At 38.4% G+C, this 19320-nt stretch overlaps 1 protein-coding gene across 1 annotated transcript in view; it reads left to right on the top strand.

The window, feature by feature from the left end:
• The window catches only part of LOC135472560 (arginine--tRNA ligase, cytoplasmic-like), a 91385-nt gene that overhangs the window by 159 nt on the left and 71906 nt on the right, over positions 1–19320 (top strand). The window contains 9 exon segments of the mRNA XM_064752115.1: positions 1541–1678; positions 2159–2347; positions 3376–3465; positions 4690–4868; positions 9095–9278; positions 10207–10336; positions 10745–10849; positions 11269–11447; positions 13394–13503. Of these exon segments, the coding sequence (XP_064608185.1) occupies positions 1541–1678; positions 2159–2347; positions 3376–3465; positions 4690–4868; positions 9095–9278; positions 10207–10336; positions 10745–10849; positions 11269–11447; positions 13394–13503 (1304 nt within the window).

Here is a 19320-nt window from a genome sequence, read left to right as displayed (position 1 = left end):
TCTGAAACAAGGCGCTCTCAGCACTTGACTGTCAGATCATGGATTTGTTAGCGACCGGCAAGGATTTTAAGATAATTATTCAATTATCATTTTTTGAACGCAGATTGATAGCTTTACACCTCTAAATATAATAAGTAGTATACTTTGCTGATATGGAGCGGCAGTTAGCCCTTCAGGGCAACAATTTAACAGTTTGGTAATGACCCACTTTGCGGACGCATTTTAGTAAGGTACAAAAAAATACCCTCACTCAATAACTTAAACAAACACCCACTTTTCTGTGAACACTTAATTTTTATATCAAGTTCAAACTTTCCTGTACAGTCAGTAAACTTTCTTCTTATCTGCTTAAGTAAACAAATTTCTTAGCTGCTCATCCTGATTTTTGAAGGGTTTAGTAATATAGGTTTGAGAATTTTCCAATTAATTTTACACCCTGTTGTGAATATGACTAATTTTCATTATTATAGGCTATTATTAAATCCTTGAAGCCTTGTCAGAAATACTTCGGCAAATGTTGTCATCAAGATCATTGAAAAACAGAAAGAAGCATAGTGTAAGCAATAAGTTACTTACAAGGACAAAACAGATTCTTGAGTTAAGATGAAACTGAACAAACCAAGACTCGGCACTAAATATGTCAATACACATGTTTGTGACCGTGCACATCCTGGCAGTTTTCTTGTCACCGGCAGTCGCTAGCAGACAACAAGGTGAAAATGGTTGTCCCTAAATTGAATGACATGAAAGGTAACATGGGAAAGAATAGAGAAATGAACAACATGGTCTGATGTTCTGAGAACTATGGGTAATAATGAAGTGCATTAGAATGTGTCAGACTACAGAGTAATCCACAGCGTCACACTGGCCCAGCTAGGAGCCTCTCACCAATGCAGTCACTGTGAGTTCAAGTCCAGTTGTGCTGCAGCAACCAGTTTAATCAGTTCTTTAATGTGAATATATATCTATAAGTGACTGTTTAACAGATTCAAAGAAAACAATGGAATGTATAATGATGCAGAAAGTGGAGAAGACATTTTTATATTGCTTTATTTACTTCCTATACATCGCTACTTGCTCCTACCCTGTGTTACCTAGATCATATTAATGTTTCAGTGCTGTGCAAGTTCCAACTTGTCATTTGACCCAGTTCACGTTGTTCAAGCTGGTTGCTGAAGGACGTAAACTTTCACTCTGAATGCTAATCAAGACAGTTATGACAAAGTTTTATGCGGTGTATCAGTTACTAGATGACCTTATCTTGTTTCTGTGACCATGACTTTGCTGAACCTGTGAAGTTGCTGATTATTCTACACTGATGACATTTGTGGAAATGCCACTTTTTGTTACCATACGTTTCATCATCACATTAAATAATACTGAGGTTTTATATAGAAGGTACTGTTAGATTTATACTAGTGTTCTTCTATACGCATATTGTGAGTGCTGAGACTTTCTGTGTATTGATTTTTGTTTGGGGTTTTTCTTTTATTTGTCTCATTTTGACTCACTTCATCCATCCCTGCTTATGTATTCGAAGGAATCTGAAATTCAGCTATTGGAAAGGGAACTGAACGAGCTGAAACAACCCAATAACTCAACATTCTCTACTCCTGAACTGGACAGACTGCAGGCAGAGAATGCAAAGTTAAAATACCAGATTGGTCACCTAAAGAAGGTAGGAAACTTTAAGTCTCACTTCATTATTAGTCCTCATTTGTTGTTTTTACATACACTTTCGAAACATTGTAAATCCACTGTTTCTTATCATAATATGACATTATTTTTATTACTTAGACAACTCCATTTCCATAAATATGCATGTGTTCAGGATTTTGTGAAAGTGGGCCCTGTCTTGTTGTGGAAAGTTATCCCTGATTTTACCCAGGTGCAGTTGTAATGGGTTGTCCATTTAGTTAAAATTTTAGTGTATGGTTGTCCTTATTTCAATAATGTATGATATTAAAACTAATTTGAAGCAAATTTAAATCTGGTGACGACTTATGTTTAACTAACAAATGTAACTCATCAGTTTGAATGAATGACGAGTTTAGGTATGTTTATATCATAACATTCCTTACTTCATTATTTCCACAAAGTTATAATGAATAATTATTATTTAATATTATGTATTTATCATTATTTATTTATTCCACAGAGTTTAACAGCAGAAAAGTCAGGTAAATCTGTCCGAATGATTAGCATCACGACAGCTCTCTCTGATCTGTTTGGTATGGCTGTGAGATCAGCCTACCCTCAGCTGGAGAACCCTCCCATCAGCGTGACTCAGACAAACACGGAGAAGTTCGGGGACTATCAGTTCAGCAGTGCCATGAACATCGCCCAGGTAATGTGCTGCTAGATTACTCAGTCTCTCATGTTCTGATTAGTTTCACATCTGAACATCTGTGTCAGTAACTTGTCAACGGTCAGTGTTTTACACCACACTCTCAGGTCTCCTGCATTGTTTATTGGAATATTCGTGAGTATGGTATTAAGCAATGTTCATTCAACTATTAAATGAATAACTAAACTAAACAAACTGTCAAGAGGGCAGATACACCCTTTGTCTCTTGTGCAGCCATTGTGATAGAGACATTGTGCAGCTATTTTAATAGATTGTGCAGCTGTTGTGATACATAGATATTGTGCAGCTGTTGTGATACACAGATATTGTGCAGCTGTTGTGATACACAGACATTGTGCAGCTGTTGTGATACATAGACATCGTGCTGCTATTGTGATACAGGCATTTTGCAGCTGTTGTGATACATAGACATTGTGCAGCTATTGTGATACAGGCATTTTGCAGCTGTTGTGATACATAGACATTGTGGGGCTATTGTGACACATAGACATTGTGCAGCTGTTGTGATACATGGACATTGTGAAGCTGTTGTGATACATAGACATTGTGCAGCTGTTGTGATACACACACATTGTGCAGCTGTTGTGATACAGACATTGTGCAGCTATTGTGATACATAGACATTGTGCAGCTGTTGTGATACACAGACATTGTGCAGCTTTTGTGATACACACACATCCTGCAGCTGTTGTGATACATAGACATCGTGCAGCTATTGTGATACATGCATTTTGCAGCTATTGTGATACACACACATTGTGGAGCTGTTGTGATACAAACATTGTACAGCTATTGTGATACATAGACGTTGTGCAGCTCTTGTGATACACATTGTGCAGCTCTTGTGATACACACACATCCAGCAGCTGTTGTGATACATAGACATCGTGCAGCTATTTTGATACATGCCTTTTGCAGCTATTGTAATACATAGACATTGTGCAGCTATTGTCTACTTTTCTTGTACAAGTTTCTAAGTGGTGGAGTTTGGTTTGGGTTGTTTACAGTTATTCAAGGCTCAAGGACAGAAGATTCCTCCCAGGGAAGTGGCTCAGAAAGTTTTGGATCATCTCCCAGAGTCAGATATATTCCAAAAAGTAAGATGGAACAGTTTTACAGTGTTTGTCATTTTTAAGTTATTCCTAGGAACAAATGATAAAATCAGTACAAAGCCATACATTGTTCTCTTTCACATTAATTTTTACTTGATCCACAAATACACATTCATCTTTTCTTTTCAATGAGAATTGGAAAAACACATGACATCAGATAAGTCTGTTTAAAGGAGAAGAAAACTTTAAAAAATGACACTATAGGCTGAAAAGAGCACATTTTATTCTATCTGATGGTGCCTGTTGCATAATTTTGTGATTTTTCCTCGCCACACACGTAAAGCCTGAAAACGGAAATCGCTGAGTCCGTCGCGTCCTCCATCTTTAACACCCTATTTTATGCTGGGGGTGTGTTGTGTCTCAGACAATGAGAGTTGATAAAAGTGCCGGCTTGTTTGTGTAAACTCGGAACCTACGTCCAACATTCTGGTCTACAGAAGACTTCAGGACTAGTTCTTAGGTAAAATAGAATCGCCCACAATGGATTTAGGCGCTGACTTTATTTATAATTTATCAACTTGAGGTACATATTAGAATGTTTTTTATGGCATGCACCTGCGAGGAAATGCATACTCTTCTCAATGGTATATGTTTGATGTTTAAGTTTTCTTCTCCTTTAAATGTTAAAAAGCATAATTTTTGTCTTGATGATATTGTATAACTCCGGTATCGAATTTCAAAGTAAAGAAAATCGCACACAGTGAGAAGATCTAAAGCACCTCTATGTTATCAGTTTTGATTAATCAGGAGTAAGTTATCTCTATGAGCCGATAACGCGGCTGTTAACGCTTACATCACCTGAGCTCCAGTTAACCCTTTTACCAACTGTGGGTTGGTACCAGTGATTCAACATTGGGTTTCCAGTTGCTTTAATGTGGCAGACCCCATGGCCTCATAAGAATTCTGGGTTAAAAAAATTTCAGCCATCAATCACATTGGAAAATGATCTGTTTCCATACTTGTTTACACTTCTGGATTAATGTGTTCCTGCAGAAGTAGATAAAATCCACAACATTTGGAAATTTTGCTTTACGTTATTAAATGTCCTATAATTTCCTGGAATTTTTCGCCAACTGATCTCCTCTCCTGTGATCTGTAGTACAGAAAAGTGATTAGTTAATGTAAGTTTCCTCCGCATTGTTGACGATTTACTGAAGTGTTCATCGCATCTTTGAATCCTGTCTTTCATGCCCCTCCCCTGGGTTTCAGGTTGAGATAGCAGGTGCTGGATTTATCAACATCCACTTAGCACCGTCATACGTTGGGAAAGGAATTAATGACCTCCTCAATAACGGTGTGCGACCCCCAGATGTCGGACCACGGAAACGAATTGTTGTGGATTTCTCCTCACCTAATGTTGCCAAGGAGATGCATGTTGGACACCTCAGGTAAGACTGATCTGATTACCTGTTCTAATAGAGGCGCCGTGGTGTGGTGATGGTGGTGTCAGCAAGGCTTCTGCTGGCACTGGCCATTGTCGCAAATTTAGAACAATTTTTTGAAATGGCGATAAAATTTGAAAAAATGTGAATGTTTTTGGCGAAAAAGTTGTTTACTTAAGAAAAAATACAAACATTATAAAAAATCTACTCTGAGAGTTTTCTGGGGTTTTAGGCAGTTTTTTGCAATTTTTCTAATGAAAATAATCCACTTACTTTCATTACAAACGGCATCATCTCGGCGAAACAACAACAACACAGTTGTACGGCGATTAATTGACAGAAATCTATAAAGGGGGTTCAGCATTGTTGCAAGTTGACTTACATTAAATAACGCTTGGAAATCATTTTTGTTAAATAACCAATGAGAATCATGGCATTTTGGGGGATGCCTTTCATCGCCAATTGTAAAAAAAGGGAGATAAATCGAGGTAGAGTTACACCTGTAAATGAAGTTACCTCCCATGAAAAATTTAAACTTTTCCACTTAGTAAACAATTTTTTTTTGGGATCCAAAGTATATTCAGTGTTCAGAATATGTGCCATTACATAAATTTTAACGTTTGATAAACTCTAGATATAGCTGGAAGAGACCAAACTGATTCCAGCAGTTACACCAAGGCAGACAAAAACGAATTACAGATGCAGACCTACAAGAGTCATGGATACTGCTTCCATTCAATCACAAGATGATGATCACAAGAGATTAAATCAAGGCCACTAAGGAAATATGGCTAAAGAAAAATAGCATTTGCTACAAAATCTGATCAGTGGCTGAAGTGACTTGCTAAAAAAAAAATACTGACCCAGACTGTGTTAGTGTTGATGTCCAGGTAGGATAAAGCTTTGTTAATAGGACCAAGCAGATCTGGCTCAGTGTGTTTGTAGGTTGGTCAGTCAGTCGGTCAGTCAGTCTGTCAGTCAGTCAAGCTTTTTAACATTTTATCTTTAAATTGCTATTCATGGTCAATTCACCAAATGGGGAGCTTGAGTGCAATACAACAGAAAACCCTGTGCATTTGATTTTTTTTTCCAAATTCAAGGTTCACAAAGTTTAATTTTGTTTTGTTTTGTTTACCATTACAAAGGACTCGTGTGGATACGGTTTTGTTTTTTACATCAGAAGACTGATAAACGTCCTTTTTAGGAGCTCAAACATTCATTTGCGCTTAAAGTGATAGACGGCAATTGACAAATGTTTATGTCCACTGAAAGACTACCATTCAAACAATCTTAAACAGTTGTTAAATATTTTTTCGATTTTTTTTTTCAACCCAGTAAAAGTTTAAGTGAAAGTCATGTCACAGCTTCAGCGCGTCTCTCATTATTGACAGCAAGGTGACGCCACGTTTACTCTAGCTCTCAAATGTCGAAGGTATTTCCCATATAATAGTCTAAGTAGTAGTATATGGCAGATTAAAGTTGTGGACTTTGACGATGACGGATCAAGGGATAAATATCTTTCTCAGAAATTTGACATTCCAGAAGGATACTTCTTCCACTGCTTGAACTGTTCATTCAGTAGGCCTACTGGGCCTATATCATTTATACAGTGTACGAGTAACCTGCAGATGCATGGCCGCGGTATTCCTGGTTCAGGTCATGGCCCCCGGAGGGGTTGCTCTGGTACTGGTAATTCTGACCCCTGTGGAATGTTTACAAAATTACAATTGGATTGTTGTACGACTGATTTCATGCTCAGTTCAGACACAAATGGAAATAAATCTAAGCACCACTGAGGCTGATCTAGGCATTCGACTGTTGTTGGATTTATGCTTTAATTTTGTTGTGGTGGCTTCAGAGATGAGAGCAGTGCTGATCATGTTATCGTGCACGTCAGAGAAAGCACCTCGGCTTGAACACGGCCTTTCAATAATTTTACTATATTTTAAAAAACAAAAACAAAAAAAACATTCCTTGTATGCGAGAAAGAAAAAGGGCAAAATTTAACTTCTACAGTTATAATAAATTCGGAGAAAAAATCTTTTTTCATAAGAGTTATTTAACTTTAAGCATTGTCCAGTGAGATGCTGTCTTCTCATTCCTACAAAACTTCAGCATCCCTAATGAAATTTTCACTAACATTTGTTATTTAGCAAATGTTTGCTGACTAAACGCTAATATGAGCGACAAAAAATGTATTTGTATAATTTGAACAGCGTGTCTAAGTAGGCCTAAGATTTACTGGGGAGATGAATGTCTTTTGGCCCGAGACGGTATGCTGCTGTCTGACATAATTTGTCATACCGTGTAAATCAACTAATTTTACATCTGGGGTGGTTCATAAATGATACAAACCTGTCCCACAACACTGTGTGAAATTGCCCTTTGGCTACACGTAAATAAATCGTTGTAAACGATCTCAAAATGATGTCTTATGCAGTAGTTCTGTGTTATCATATGTCACTTCATGGAGTGAATGGGTAAAGGCTATGTCACAGCTTAGGCCGCACAATCTGATAGCAAAAAGTTTTATTGGATGAAATTCTCAAGATGTCTGCCTCGATTCACACCAGCCATTTGTGCAGTATTGACATTTTGTTCCACATGTTATTCGATGAAATCTCTTTTAAATAATAAAGTATGATACTTTTTTTTGAAAGCTTGACTGTCCTACTTTCAACTGAAATATATTTTAGCCAGGTATTGTCTTGTCCTTCAAGGTCAGCTCATCAGGTCTTGTGACAACAAGTCTTGGCACAGATTCACTGTATGTAGATAAGTCGTGTACATGTAGGTACATGAACAAACATACTGTACATGTTGCATGTGTGAATTGCAGCTAACAAAGCATTATGAAATTTTTTCAAAAAAAAAAAAAACTTTCTTCTGAAAGTTCAATCACATTTGGCACATCTCAGAGGTTGCTTTAACTGAATAATTTGGGCATCCTTTCGATTCGTAAAACTGTCGATTTCACCATATTTCACCTGTAAATAACGCAAATTTAATGTGTGAAAATTTTATTATTTGGGATCCCAAACTTCTCATGCCCAAGCATATGTTTCGCCACAGAGGTGTCTAAGTATCTGTGAGACGCCCTATTATGACAAAATTAGCTTGGGAGAGATAGGGAAAATAGGAGAAAATTAAAAATGGACATGCTGGCTAAATCTGTTCTCTCCCCCCTCCGACCTACATGTAGATGAGAACATGCATCTATGTATTCATATCTGTGGGCAGAATAACTGTTTTATGATTTTATACAACTGTTGTATTGAAACTGGCAGATTTTCTGTTTTACCCTGCATCAAACAAAATGCTCCGCTTTTCATTGGACAACAGTGGTCATGGGGGGTAAAGGTATATTTTTGAACCATCAAGTGTGTCTGCTGAGTAGGTTATCTCCCTTTGTTGGGGTCCAAGGTTGGTCACAAGATTGCACTGAATTGATGGGTCTTTGCAGGATAAATTTGTTACATGGTGACTCAGTGATAGGATACACAAAATATATGGTGTCATTATTCCTCACATTGAATATGAGGATTATTGACACCATGTATTTGCGTATCCAATCACTGAGTCACCGTCTAACTAATAGTATGATTACAGGTACATACATGTACAACTGTGTATTGAAATAGGCAGATTTACTGTTGTATGATTTTATACAACTGTGTATTGAAATAGACACATTGATCTCTGTATGGTGCTTCTGCTCCATAAATAATGATTTGCCAGGTTTCATTTGACCCTACTCTGGCTGAACGCACTAATGCTCAACAGATTCATTTAATTCTCATCTTTTGTGGGATACAAAACAAGGACTTATGCAACAAGGGTTGGTTGTTTCTACTTAGGCCACAGTACACCAGTTTAAGTTATTGTTTTACAGGCATAATAAATCTTTCTACAATCTCGTCAGAGAGTGTAAAAATAAAAGCCTCAAATTTATGGAAAATTTTGACTTTCGCAGCAAAATTGAAGACATGTTTACATGATCAGAAAGCCTTGAGTAACAGGAAATTCATAACACCCCTAAAATTTGAACAAAATAAATAGGTACATTTCCATTCTTATTTTTATGCCAGTTTTTTTATTGTCTGGTCATTCGTACAACACAAAATATAATTGGTGTCACCTTAGTTTGCAAATATAAACGTTGATGACATTAGTTCATACCATAGTGTGTGATATATTGATGAGTTGACTGTAATTGTTTTTCTATTCCACAGGTCAACAATCATAGGTGAGAGTGTGTGTAGGTTAATGGAGTGGGTGGGGCATGATGTTCTGCGGCTGAACCATGTAGGAGACTGGGGTACACAGTTTGGCATGTTGATTGCCCACCTGCAGGAGAAGTTCCCTAACTATCGCCAGAAGTCTCCACCCATTGGGGATCTGCAGGCTTTCTACAAGGTAAGCTCTTCATACTGTGTCCATATTATAATAAAGCTGTTTATAAAATATACAGGTATATATGTACTTCTGGTTAAAACCTCAATGAAATAAATAAATAAATACATTCTACCATCTGACAAATCTGACATTTTTTTAAGAGCTCAATACTGAGTGCATGCATGTGATGATGATATTGTGCAAACAGTTTATTATTATTCAATACAGAAATCTAAAGCGAGGTTTGACAATGAGGCAGACTTTAAGAAACAAGCTTATGTTTATTTATACAGGAATCTAAAGTGAGGTTTGACAATGAGGCAGACTTTAAGAAGCGAGCTTATTTTTATTGATACAGAAATCTAAAGGAAGGTTTGACATTGAGGCAGACTTTAAGAAGCAGGCTTATTTTTATTGATACAGGAATCTAAAGCGAGGTTTGACAATGAGGCAGACTTAAAGAAGCGAGCTTATTTTTTTTTATTGATACAGGAACCTAAAGTGAGGTTTGACAATGAGGCAGACTTTAAGAAGCAGGCTTATTTTTATTGATACAGGAATCTAAAGCAAGGTTTGACAATGAGGCAGGCTTTAAGAAGCGGGCTTATTTTTATTGATACAGGAATCTAAAGCGATGTTTGACAATGAGGTAGACTTTAAGAAGTGAGCTTATTTTTATTTGTACGGGAATCTAAAGTGAGGTTTGACAATGAGGCAGACTATAAGACGTGAGCTTATTTTTATTTGTACGGGAATCTAAAGCGAGGTTTGACAATGAGGCAGACTTAAAGAAGCGAGCTTTTTTTTTTATTTATACAGGAATCTAATGTGAGGTTTGAGAATGAGGCACACTTTAAGAAGCAGGCGTACTTTTATTAATACAGGACACTAAAGGGAGGTTTGACAGTGAGGCAGACTTTAAGAAACAAGCGTACTTTTATTTATACAGGAATCTAAAGTGAGGTTTGACAATGAGGCAGACTTTAAGAAGCGAGCTTATGATGCTGTAGTGAGGCTACAGCAGCACCAGGAAGATTACATCATGGCCTGGAAGCTGATCTGTGATGTCTCTAGGAAAGGTGAGTCCCAGAGTCACCACCCACTCTTCAGCAAAAGAAAAGGATAATTATTTGGGCATGTTGGTGTGGCTGTCTATCCGTGACACAGTGGCTGGGGCTAAATAATGCACGATTTTGATAAAATTGCAAATATAAAATTTTACCTCAACTTTGAAAACCTGCCCCAAGCATGCAGAAGTTTCACATATTTAATGAATTCCATGGTTTTCAGTGGTCATTTTTTTTTTCATGTCAAAAATCAGCTACATGTAGATCTGTGCATGAGTTTTACATATTTAATTACTTCCTTCATTCTGATTGGTTGTTGATTTATATGCTAGGAAAACTGGGATGCTCCATGGGTAAGTTCTGCAGATTTAGTGTGAGATATAAGCTCTCTAAATTTGCTTTCTATCTTATCTTTTGCAGAGTTTCAGAAAATTTATGATCGTCTTGGAGTGAGCATCATTGAGAGAGGTGAATCATTTTACCAGGATATGATGGTGGATGTTGTGAAGGAGCTAGAAGCAGGTGGTAAGTTCCATATCAGTGAACTAGGGAGGGTTTGGAAATCTTGAATCTAGCAGTGGAGGAAATTGGAGTTTAAAATCAATGGCTTTTGGAAACAAATTGACAAACTTTCCCCTCATTGTGATGCAGATTTTCATTGTTGACCACTTATTGCCAACCAGGGTGTTTTAGCGAATGAGAAAAGCATCTTAACCACTCTGCCATGACATACATTACTTAATGATTACTGTGAACTTTGTATGTGTTGGTTATCAACCTGCGGTTGGTTGTGGGTTTCCCCCCCCCCAGGCTCTGCCTGGTTTCCTCCCACCATAATGCTGGCCACTGTGGTATATCCTAGGTATTTTTGAGCACTGCCTACAACACTGATCAGATTATAAATGAATAAATCTTTTTTTAACGTGAACTGTTTTTGGTTTCAGGTTATTTGGAAGAGGATGAAGGAAGGAAGGTGATGTTTGTTCCAAATGGTCAGATACCACTGACTATTGTAAAGTCAGATGGAGGCTACACGTATGACACGTCTGATATGGCGGCTATACGACAGAGGATCCTAGAGGAGAAAGGAGACAGGCTTGTCTATGTCATAGATGCTGGGCAGGTGAATGATACAGCTGTTCTATGTGTATCGGCTGAGGCAGTGTAGCGGTGATATACTATATATACATATATGTATACACCCCTCCCTCATTATTACCTAGTCCACTGACCGTGTTATAAGTGAATCGCGTTGTAATCTTGAGGGTCATTGTACATTGCCTGTATTTACCCGTGGGCCGAGGCCCTACAAGCAGTCACAGTGGGAAAAGAGACTTGCCAATGTTCATCAAGATTCTTGCATTGAATTCAGGAAATGGAACTGTTAGTAACAACAACACAAACGGGGGACAGATTACAGTCCACGTCAAATAATTAAGCTTTGTAGAGGTGTTTTAGCTTAATCAGTGTGGTTGGTATAGGCTTTTCAGTATGATTGACACAAATTATTCACTGCGACAAATACAAGCTATTAAATATGACAGATACACACTGTTGAATATGACAGATACAGACTTCGTTGTGACAAATACAGGCTGTTCATTGTGACAAATACAAGGCTATTCAGTGTGACAGATACAGGCTATTCAGTGTGACATACAGACTATTCAGTGTGACAGATACAGGCTATTCAGTGCAACGTTCAGACTATTGAGTTTGACAGATACAGGCTATTCATTGTGATAAATACAAGGCTATTCAGTGTGACAGATACAGGCTATTCAGTGTGATAAATACAAGGCTATTCAGTGTGACAGATACAGGCTATTCAGTGTGACAGATACAGGCTGTTCAGTGTGACAGATACAGGCTATTCAGTGTGACAGATACAGGCTGTTCAGTGTGACAGATACAGGCTACTCAGTGTGACAGATACAGGCTATTCATTGTGACATACAGACTATTGAGTGTGACAGATACAGGCTATTCAGTGTGATAAATACAAGGCTATTCAGTGTGACAGATACAGGCTATTCAGTGTGACAGATACAGGCTGTTCAGTGTGACAGATACAGGCTATTCAGTGTGACAGATACAGGCTGTTCAGTGTGACAGATACAGGCTACTCAGTGTGACAGATACAGGCTATTCATTGTGACATACAGACTATTGAGTGTGACAGATACAGGCTATTCAGTGTGACATTCAGACTATTCAGTGTGGCAGATGCAGGCTATATAGCCAATACAGACTATTGAGTATGACAGACACAGGCTATTGAAAATGACAGATACAGACTTTATTGTGACAAATACAGACTATTCATTGTGACAAATACAAGGCTATTAGGTGTGACACATACAGGCTATTCAGCATGACATATACAGGCTGTTAAGTGTAACGGATAGGGGCCTCCGTGGCTCAGTCGGTTAGCACGCTAGCGCAGCGTAATGACCCAGGAGCCTCTCACCAATGCGGTCGCTGTGAGTTCAAGTCCAGCTCATGCTGGGTTCCTCTCCGGCCATGAGTGGGAAGGTCTGTCAGCAACCTGCGGATGGTCGTGGGTTTCCCCCGGGCTCTGCCCGGTTTCCACCCACCATAATGCTGGCCGCCGTCATATAAGTGAAATATTCTTGAGTACGGCGTAAAACACCAATCAAAAAAATCAATCAAGTGTAACGGCTACAGGCTATTCAATGTGACATACTGACTATTCAGTGTGACAGATACAGACTATTCAGTATGATATATACAGATTCTATAACAAATACATATTAATCAGTATGACAGTTACTGGCTTTTCAGTGTTTAAGATACAGGCCATTCAGTATGACAGGTACAGGCTATTCAGTATGACAGATACAGGCTATTTAGTGTGATTATTCATTGTGACAGAACTGTTTTACGCTAGACATTATTGATCTTTCGCCTCTAGAATGAGCTAACATCTTCCCAGTGCTGTCGTATATAAAGTGAAATATTCTTGACTACAGAATAAAACAAAAAATCAAATCAAATAGATCATTATTGATCACAAAAGTTCTAATCTTCTAAGCCTTTTTATTACAGGGATTGCACATGGCAACTATATTTGCTGCAGCAGAAAAAGTAGGCTGGTTAAACCCAAACAAAGTCCGAGCAGAACACATTGGCTTTGGAGTGGTGCTTGGAGAAGACAAGTAAGTGGTTTTCTAGGCCTGTATTACATGGTTGTTCTATGGTATGGTTTTGTCTGCCCATAAACTCTTTGGAGTTACCACTATATCTACAGAACTGCTGCACTTGGTCACTTTTTTTTGCCCTCGACCCCCATGAGCAGAAACCAGAGTTATTTCCCTTTTGAAATATGTTAGTTTCTAGTACCCTATCTCTACAGGTTTACCCCACAATAAAACCTTGACATAGCTTTTATTTTGACACCTCAAACTAGTGGAGGGTATTTATTGTAAACGAAGTACTTCCAGAAGGTTTGTGCTTCAAGTCATTTGAAGAAATGCATCACTTGAATGATAGTTTGAAATAGATCTACCCTGTTTCTTCTCATTTCTGGGACAACCAGTCTGCTGTTTTTATCCAATATACATATAACTGTGGCAGAAATATTTGGTTTCTTTTTGCACATATGGTTATATCATCTAATGAGCAATATACTCTTATCTTTACTTTCCCAAAAGCAATAAAAAAAAAATACTCTGCTTTCATCACTAGTAATATCTGTCCTCAAACTGAGGAGTATTAGGATATTTTGATCAGCACAACCAGTCCTGGTTGTATTGTCTATTGTTCCAAAACTCTTACCCTACTTGGTGCTTTGGCATTGTTCTTATTGATGTGTTCAGCAAAAGGACCCCTTTGTCGCAGAAATCAGGAGAGCTTTCATACTTTAGATGTAATGTTTTGATTTTGGTGTTTGTGCAACTTTAAAACTTCATAAAACTCAACAAAACATATTTCTCCTCTCCACTGTTGTGCCATAACAAGGCTGTTCAAAAGCAGTAGTCCAAGTGATTTGTTTATTTACTTGATTGGTATTCTATAACGCACTTAAAAATATTTCACTTACCAAGTCATGTACTAAGCAGCCATAAGCTGGGACCCTGTAAGACAGCCCATAAGATAGAGACCATATAATCTCCTTAGTAACAGACGGGGTGAGCAAAGAAAATAGTCATCCTAATGTTATTGCATAGGAAAATGCCTATTTCTGAATTCATAGTGTCTTCATCGGATTTGTTTTCTGCTTTCCACATCGTCTGAATATTTCTGGAGAACTTATGTAATTTTGTACAACCAGAGTTGCGGACATGGCCCATTTTCAGTGTGCTTCATTATGTTGTAGTCACTTTGTTTTCACCAGAGCTAGGGCCATCACATGATCTCCAACCATTTTACAGAATAAGACTTGGTCATTCTCTGAATGTATGTAGTATGATCGTGAAGATGGTCAATAAAGGGAGAGTACTCTACCCGTACTGTCCGGTAATTCTGCTTTTGCAAACAATTTTACCAACTCGACAAGATGTAGAGAATTACAGCAGGATTTATTCATGGGAGAGCGAAATAACTGATGGAAAAACTTTTAAATGTCTGTACTCTTTACATATCTGAGGTAAATGTACATGTATGTTAGTTTGTGACTTTAACAAAGCCCGATGACTCAGTGAAGAATGGTGTCTGACAAGGCATGATTATGTAGATATAGCAAGTTCTTATCAGAGAATCTGCTGATTGGCTGTCAAAGATGTCCTTATACTTGTACCCAGGCCCTTTTATCACATTGCTATAGTATGCTGGAGGGGTTATTGAGTGGCCCTGATGTGTGTCTGCATGGATGAGTGATATGATCGCTATGAACGTTAAACTGCTTTACATAATGATTTCATATTTGACATGCAGATTAAAAATTGACGTGAACTTGGTTCCTATTTATACTTAGGACTGTTTCGATCAAATTTCTGCTTTCTATCGTGACCAGCTGGAAACGGCAACTTTCAGTGGTGTTATTGCAATAAAAGTCAGCCATGTATTTGTTATGTTCGTTTATATTGCCTCGATGTACATGAAGGCTCATTTGATTCTATCAGATTTTGTGGTTTCCATAGCAACTTGATAATGGCCGGCTACATGCAAGGCTGAATGGATCAGGTTTTTGGTCTCTAAAGTGACTGTCATAAAATAATGTGTTACAGTTCCTGAATTTAGGGTATTGCATTGATATGTCTGTGATTATTACTTCTTCTTGTGAAATTTGTCATGAGTTGTTACTTATTACTTTTGCAAACAAATGATCCATGTATTTCAACTCAGGCAGACACATCATACATGCTTGATAAAATAAAATACTGGTCAGAAAGGAGTTTTTTGCTGCAATCATGCAGTCATGTATGTATTAAAGTTTTACATGGAAGTAGTTTCCTTTGATGTACACTCTGATTTTAGCATACATCGTGAAGCATTGCCCGCCTAAATTGTGTGATGGACTCTTTTGTTCTTTTCTGTTACACATCACTGTTTCTATATCAGGCAGGTTGCTCGCATGGCCTGCAACCAAACTAACAACTAAGAATGGGATGATTTTACAGCCCATAGCTGGCATTAGAAGGCCGGAAATGTTATCAAACCCAAAACAGTATCACAAAGAATGCCAATCTGTTAATTTATTAGCCGTGGTATTATCAGAAAAGATAGAAGATTTTGACAACATTTCTTGCAATTTCAGTGAAAGGGCATAACGCTTAGAGCATCGAGTCCAAACATATAAACTTAAAAGCTTGGCAAAAAAACTCAGTAGCCATTAGAAAATGATCTGATGCATGCAACATATAACAGTAACATGGAATGGTTGATTTTTCTTGTTTCATACATGTTTATGAAGAACATATTTCGGTTCCCAGGTTGTGTGAGCTTACATGTTCTAAAATACTGTAACCAGTCAGTTCTGATCAGTTCATTCATTAGGGGTTCAAGCCTCACGGCTGGAAGCCCTATTGTAATTGTTCGGATTTTTCTTATTATAATTTTTTTATGGTTATTATTATTCCTTACAATTTGGTCTTGGAGATGTAGAAAAATTGATAACAGCTAGAAAGCCGTGCTCTACTTGGACTCTAGCATACATACTAATAACACAAAAACGTTAAAGCTCACAACTTGGAGAATGGAACAATTTTAGTTTAATCCAGGCACGTACAGGTACAGTACAGGGGCAACATTGCTTGACACTGAAGTGCAAGTGGATTGAAGTTCCGTTCCCATAGATGGATGCTCGTGTATTTTCTCACCTCTTCCTTCTGTGACAGGGGGAACAGGGCCATATAGCAGCCAATCATTTCCGGACCGAGTTTGCACCACCGGAGGTGACGGCCACGCAATCAAAAGTTGACCTGTTTTCGCTAAGAACAGCAGAATAAAGCATGGAAAATAACACCCTTTGCCAGAGATGGATTTGTATTTACTGGAAGTGATGTAATCACAATTTCAGATGCTTGTATCTTAGCACCTCTTTGGTCTAAAAGGATGGGCCGTACAGCATATATCGGCAGATCATGTGAGGAACAAACTTACGGCACAGGAAGTGACGTCACCAAATCTGGACGTTGAGCTATTTTTGCTTAAAACAGCAGAATAATTGCTGTAAAGGAGGTTTTTTTTCTCAATTTTTAGGGGCTGCGATTTATTTTTTATGCGGTACATGTGCCAGATGCATATTTCTTGAACCCCAGCTATATTTTATTTAATGGTTGTTTATGGTCATCCTAGAAAATTTGTCACTGTCACGATAATAGTTAGTTTTGTTGGTGACGGACAACAGAGGGCCCCTTGGTAAACCACCAACCTTTGCAAAGTTACAGATGAACACATCATATTGGTTGAATACAAGTGGTCGTCAGTCGCTTGTTGTCACAATGGCTCCATGGACAGTGAGAATGGAAAAAATCCACAAATGGTTTTGATCAATTTAGACTCCGTTTCATTTCTTCAAAGACAGTGATATTCCTTTAGGAGGGCATCATAATTCTAGTGTTACCTTTTTGTTCAGGTACTGCTTTCCATTGTCCACAAGCACAAAAATAAATATTGTATCGTGGAATTTTTGCTTGTCACCGGGTGAGTGACATATGCATCACAATGGCAGACTAATTGTTAGAGTGCTCAGGCTGTCATTGTGGGGGGAAACATGGCTGAAGCTTATGGACAATAAAAGACAGCAAATTGACGTCGACAAATGGTTTATGTTGGTTGACAATTAAATGGATGTGTTTCGGTTGGAGCAGGGCTGTTAACTATTTGTCCTGTGCTTACACTGGTATGGCTGGGCCCTGACTAATGGACCCTCGGCACTCCCCACACCCTGGTACCAGCACTGCAGCTTACTTTATTGATCCACGTACCGTATTGATTGTGCGTGCATGTCTATTAGAGCTGCCCTCCCGGCCACATATATGTTTGCTTGAGGAAAAGAAAAGACAGATTGATTGTAGAACTGACAAGTGGTTTGTGTGCACATGTAGAAATTATAAGACTCGTGTTGTGGTAATTGTCAGTGATGGGGCCAGCTCTGTGAGGATAGGCACTGGTCGAGACACTCCTGCCCAACTCAGATCAATGCTGGCCTCTATCCAGTCTGTCTTGACCCTGTCTTAAAGTTCTCTGAAACGTCAGTCCTAACGTTAACAGCATGTAAGACCCTACCCCTGACTCGTTGTTCAGCAGTAACTAAGACCCTACCCCTGACTCGTTGTTCAGCAGTAACTAAGACCCTACCTGACTTATTGTTCAGCAGTAACTAAGACCCTACCCCTGACTCGTTGTTCAGCAGTAACTAAGACCCTACCTGACTTATTGTTCAGCAGTAACTAAGACCCTACCTGACTCATTGTTCAGCAGTAACTAAGACCCTACCCCTGACTCTTTGTTCAGCAGTAACTAAGACCCTACCTGACTTATTGTTCAGCAGTAACTAAGACCCTACCCTGACTCATTGTTCAGCAGTAACTAAGACCCTACCCTGACTCATTGTTCAGCAGTAACTAAGACCCCAATCCTGCCTCCTTGTCCAGCAATAATTATCTCGCTACCTGTGTCATTGTATAGTAATAATGATTGCCCTTCCCTAACTCATTGTCCGACTGTAACTATGAACCTACCCTGACTCATTGTCCAGTAGCAACAACGTGTGATTCTACCCTGAGTCATTGTCCAGTAATAGCTATTACCCTACTGTGACTCATTGTGCAGTTATAACTATGACCCTACTGTGACTCATTGTGCAGTTATAACTATGACCATACTGTGACTCACTGTCCTGTAATAACTATGACCATACTGTGACTCATTGTCCAGTTATAACTATGACCCTACTGTGACTCATTGTCCAGTAATAACTATGACCCTACTGTGACTCATTGTCCAGTTATAACTATGACCATACCCTTACTCATTGTCTATCAGTAACTATAATCCTGCCCTGACTCACTGCCCAGCAGATTATATTTTGCGTGGTTATTTCAAAAACAGGTGTGAAAACAGAACTAAAGTTGTAACTGGCAACAGACTGTTTGGAATGATTTGCTTGATAACTGTATAAATCAGAGTCTATCCAGAATTCTTTGCTAGGCCAAGAGATAACCCATGGTAGAGAAACCACAAATACAATGCAGTGTCACTAGTACCCTCACACTCATAAATCTAAAAGGCAAAACATTGTCTTCAAGATGTAAGGTGAAACAGGTGTGTTCTCAGCTTACAGAAGTGAGTCATGTCTGGTTGGTTAAAATTCATAATATGGCCGCATTTTCAATTTCCCCAAATGTGTGCAATTTTGCTTATTTTGAACTGCCACACTTCGATTGCGCAAAATCAAAAGACAAAGAGATTTGCTTTTTAAGCTCCATAAAGTGGGAAACTTACATATACGTGTACATTACATGTGGTCGAGTATTGTTTATATTTAAAAATGAAACCAGCAGCATGGAGGTTGAGAGTACAAATTTTGC

Source organism: Liolophura sinensis, chromosome 8 (genome assembly GCF_032854445.1).
Source record: "Liolophura sinensis isolate JHLJ2023 chromosome 8, CUHK_Ljap_v2, whole genome shotgun sequence".
In the NCBI taxonomy this organism is placed as follows: Eukaryota; Metazoa; Mollusca; class Polyplacophora; order Chitonida; family Chitonidae; genus Liolophura; species Liolophura sinensis.
The sequence above is the reverse complement of the archived record's forward strand: the minus strand, read 5'-3'. Positions and strand labels throughout refer to the sequence as shown.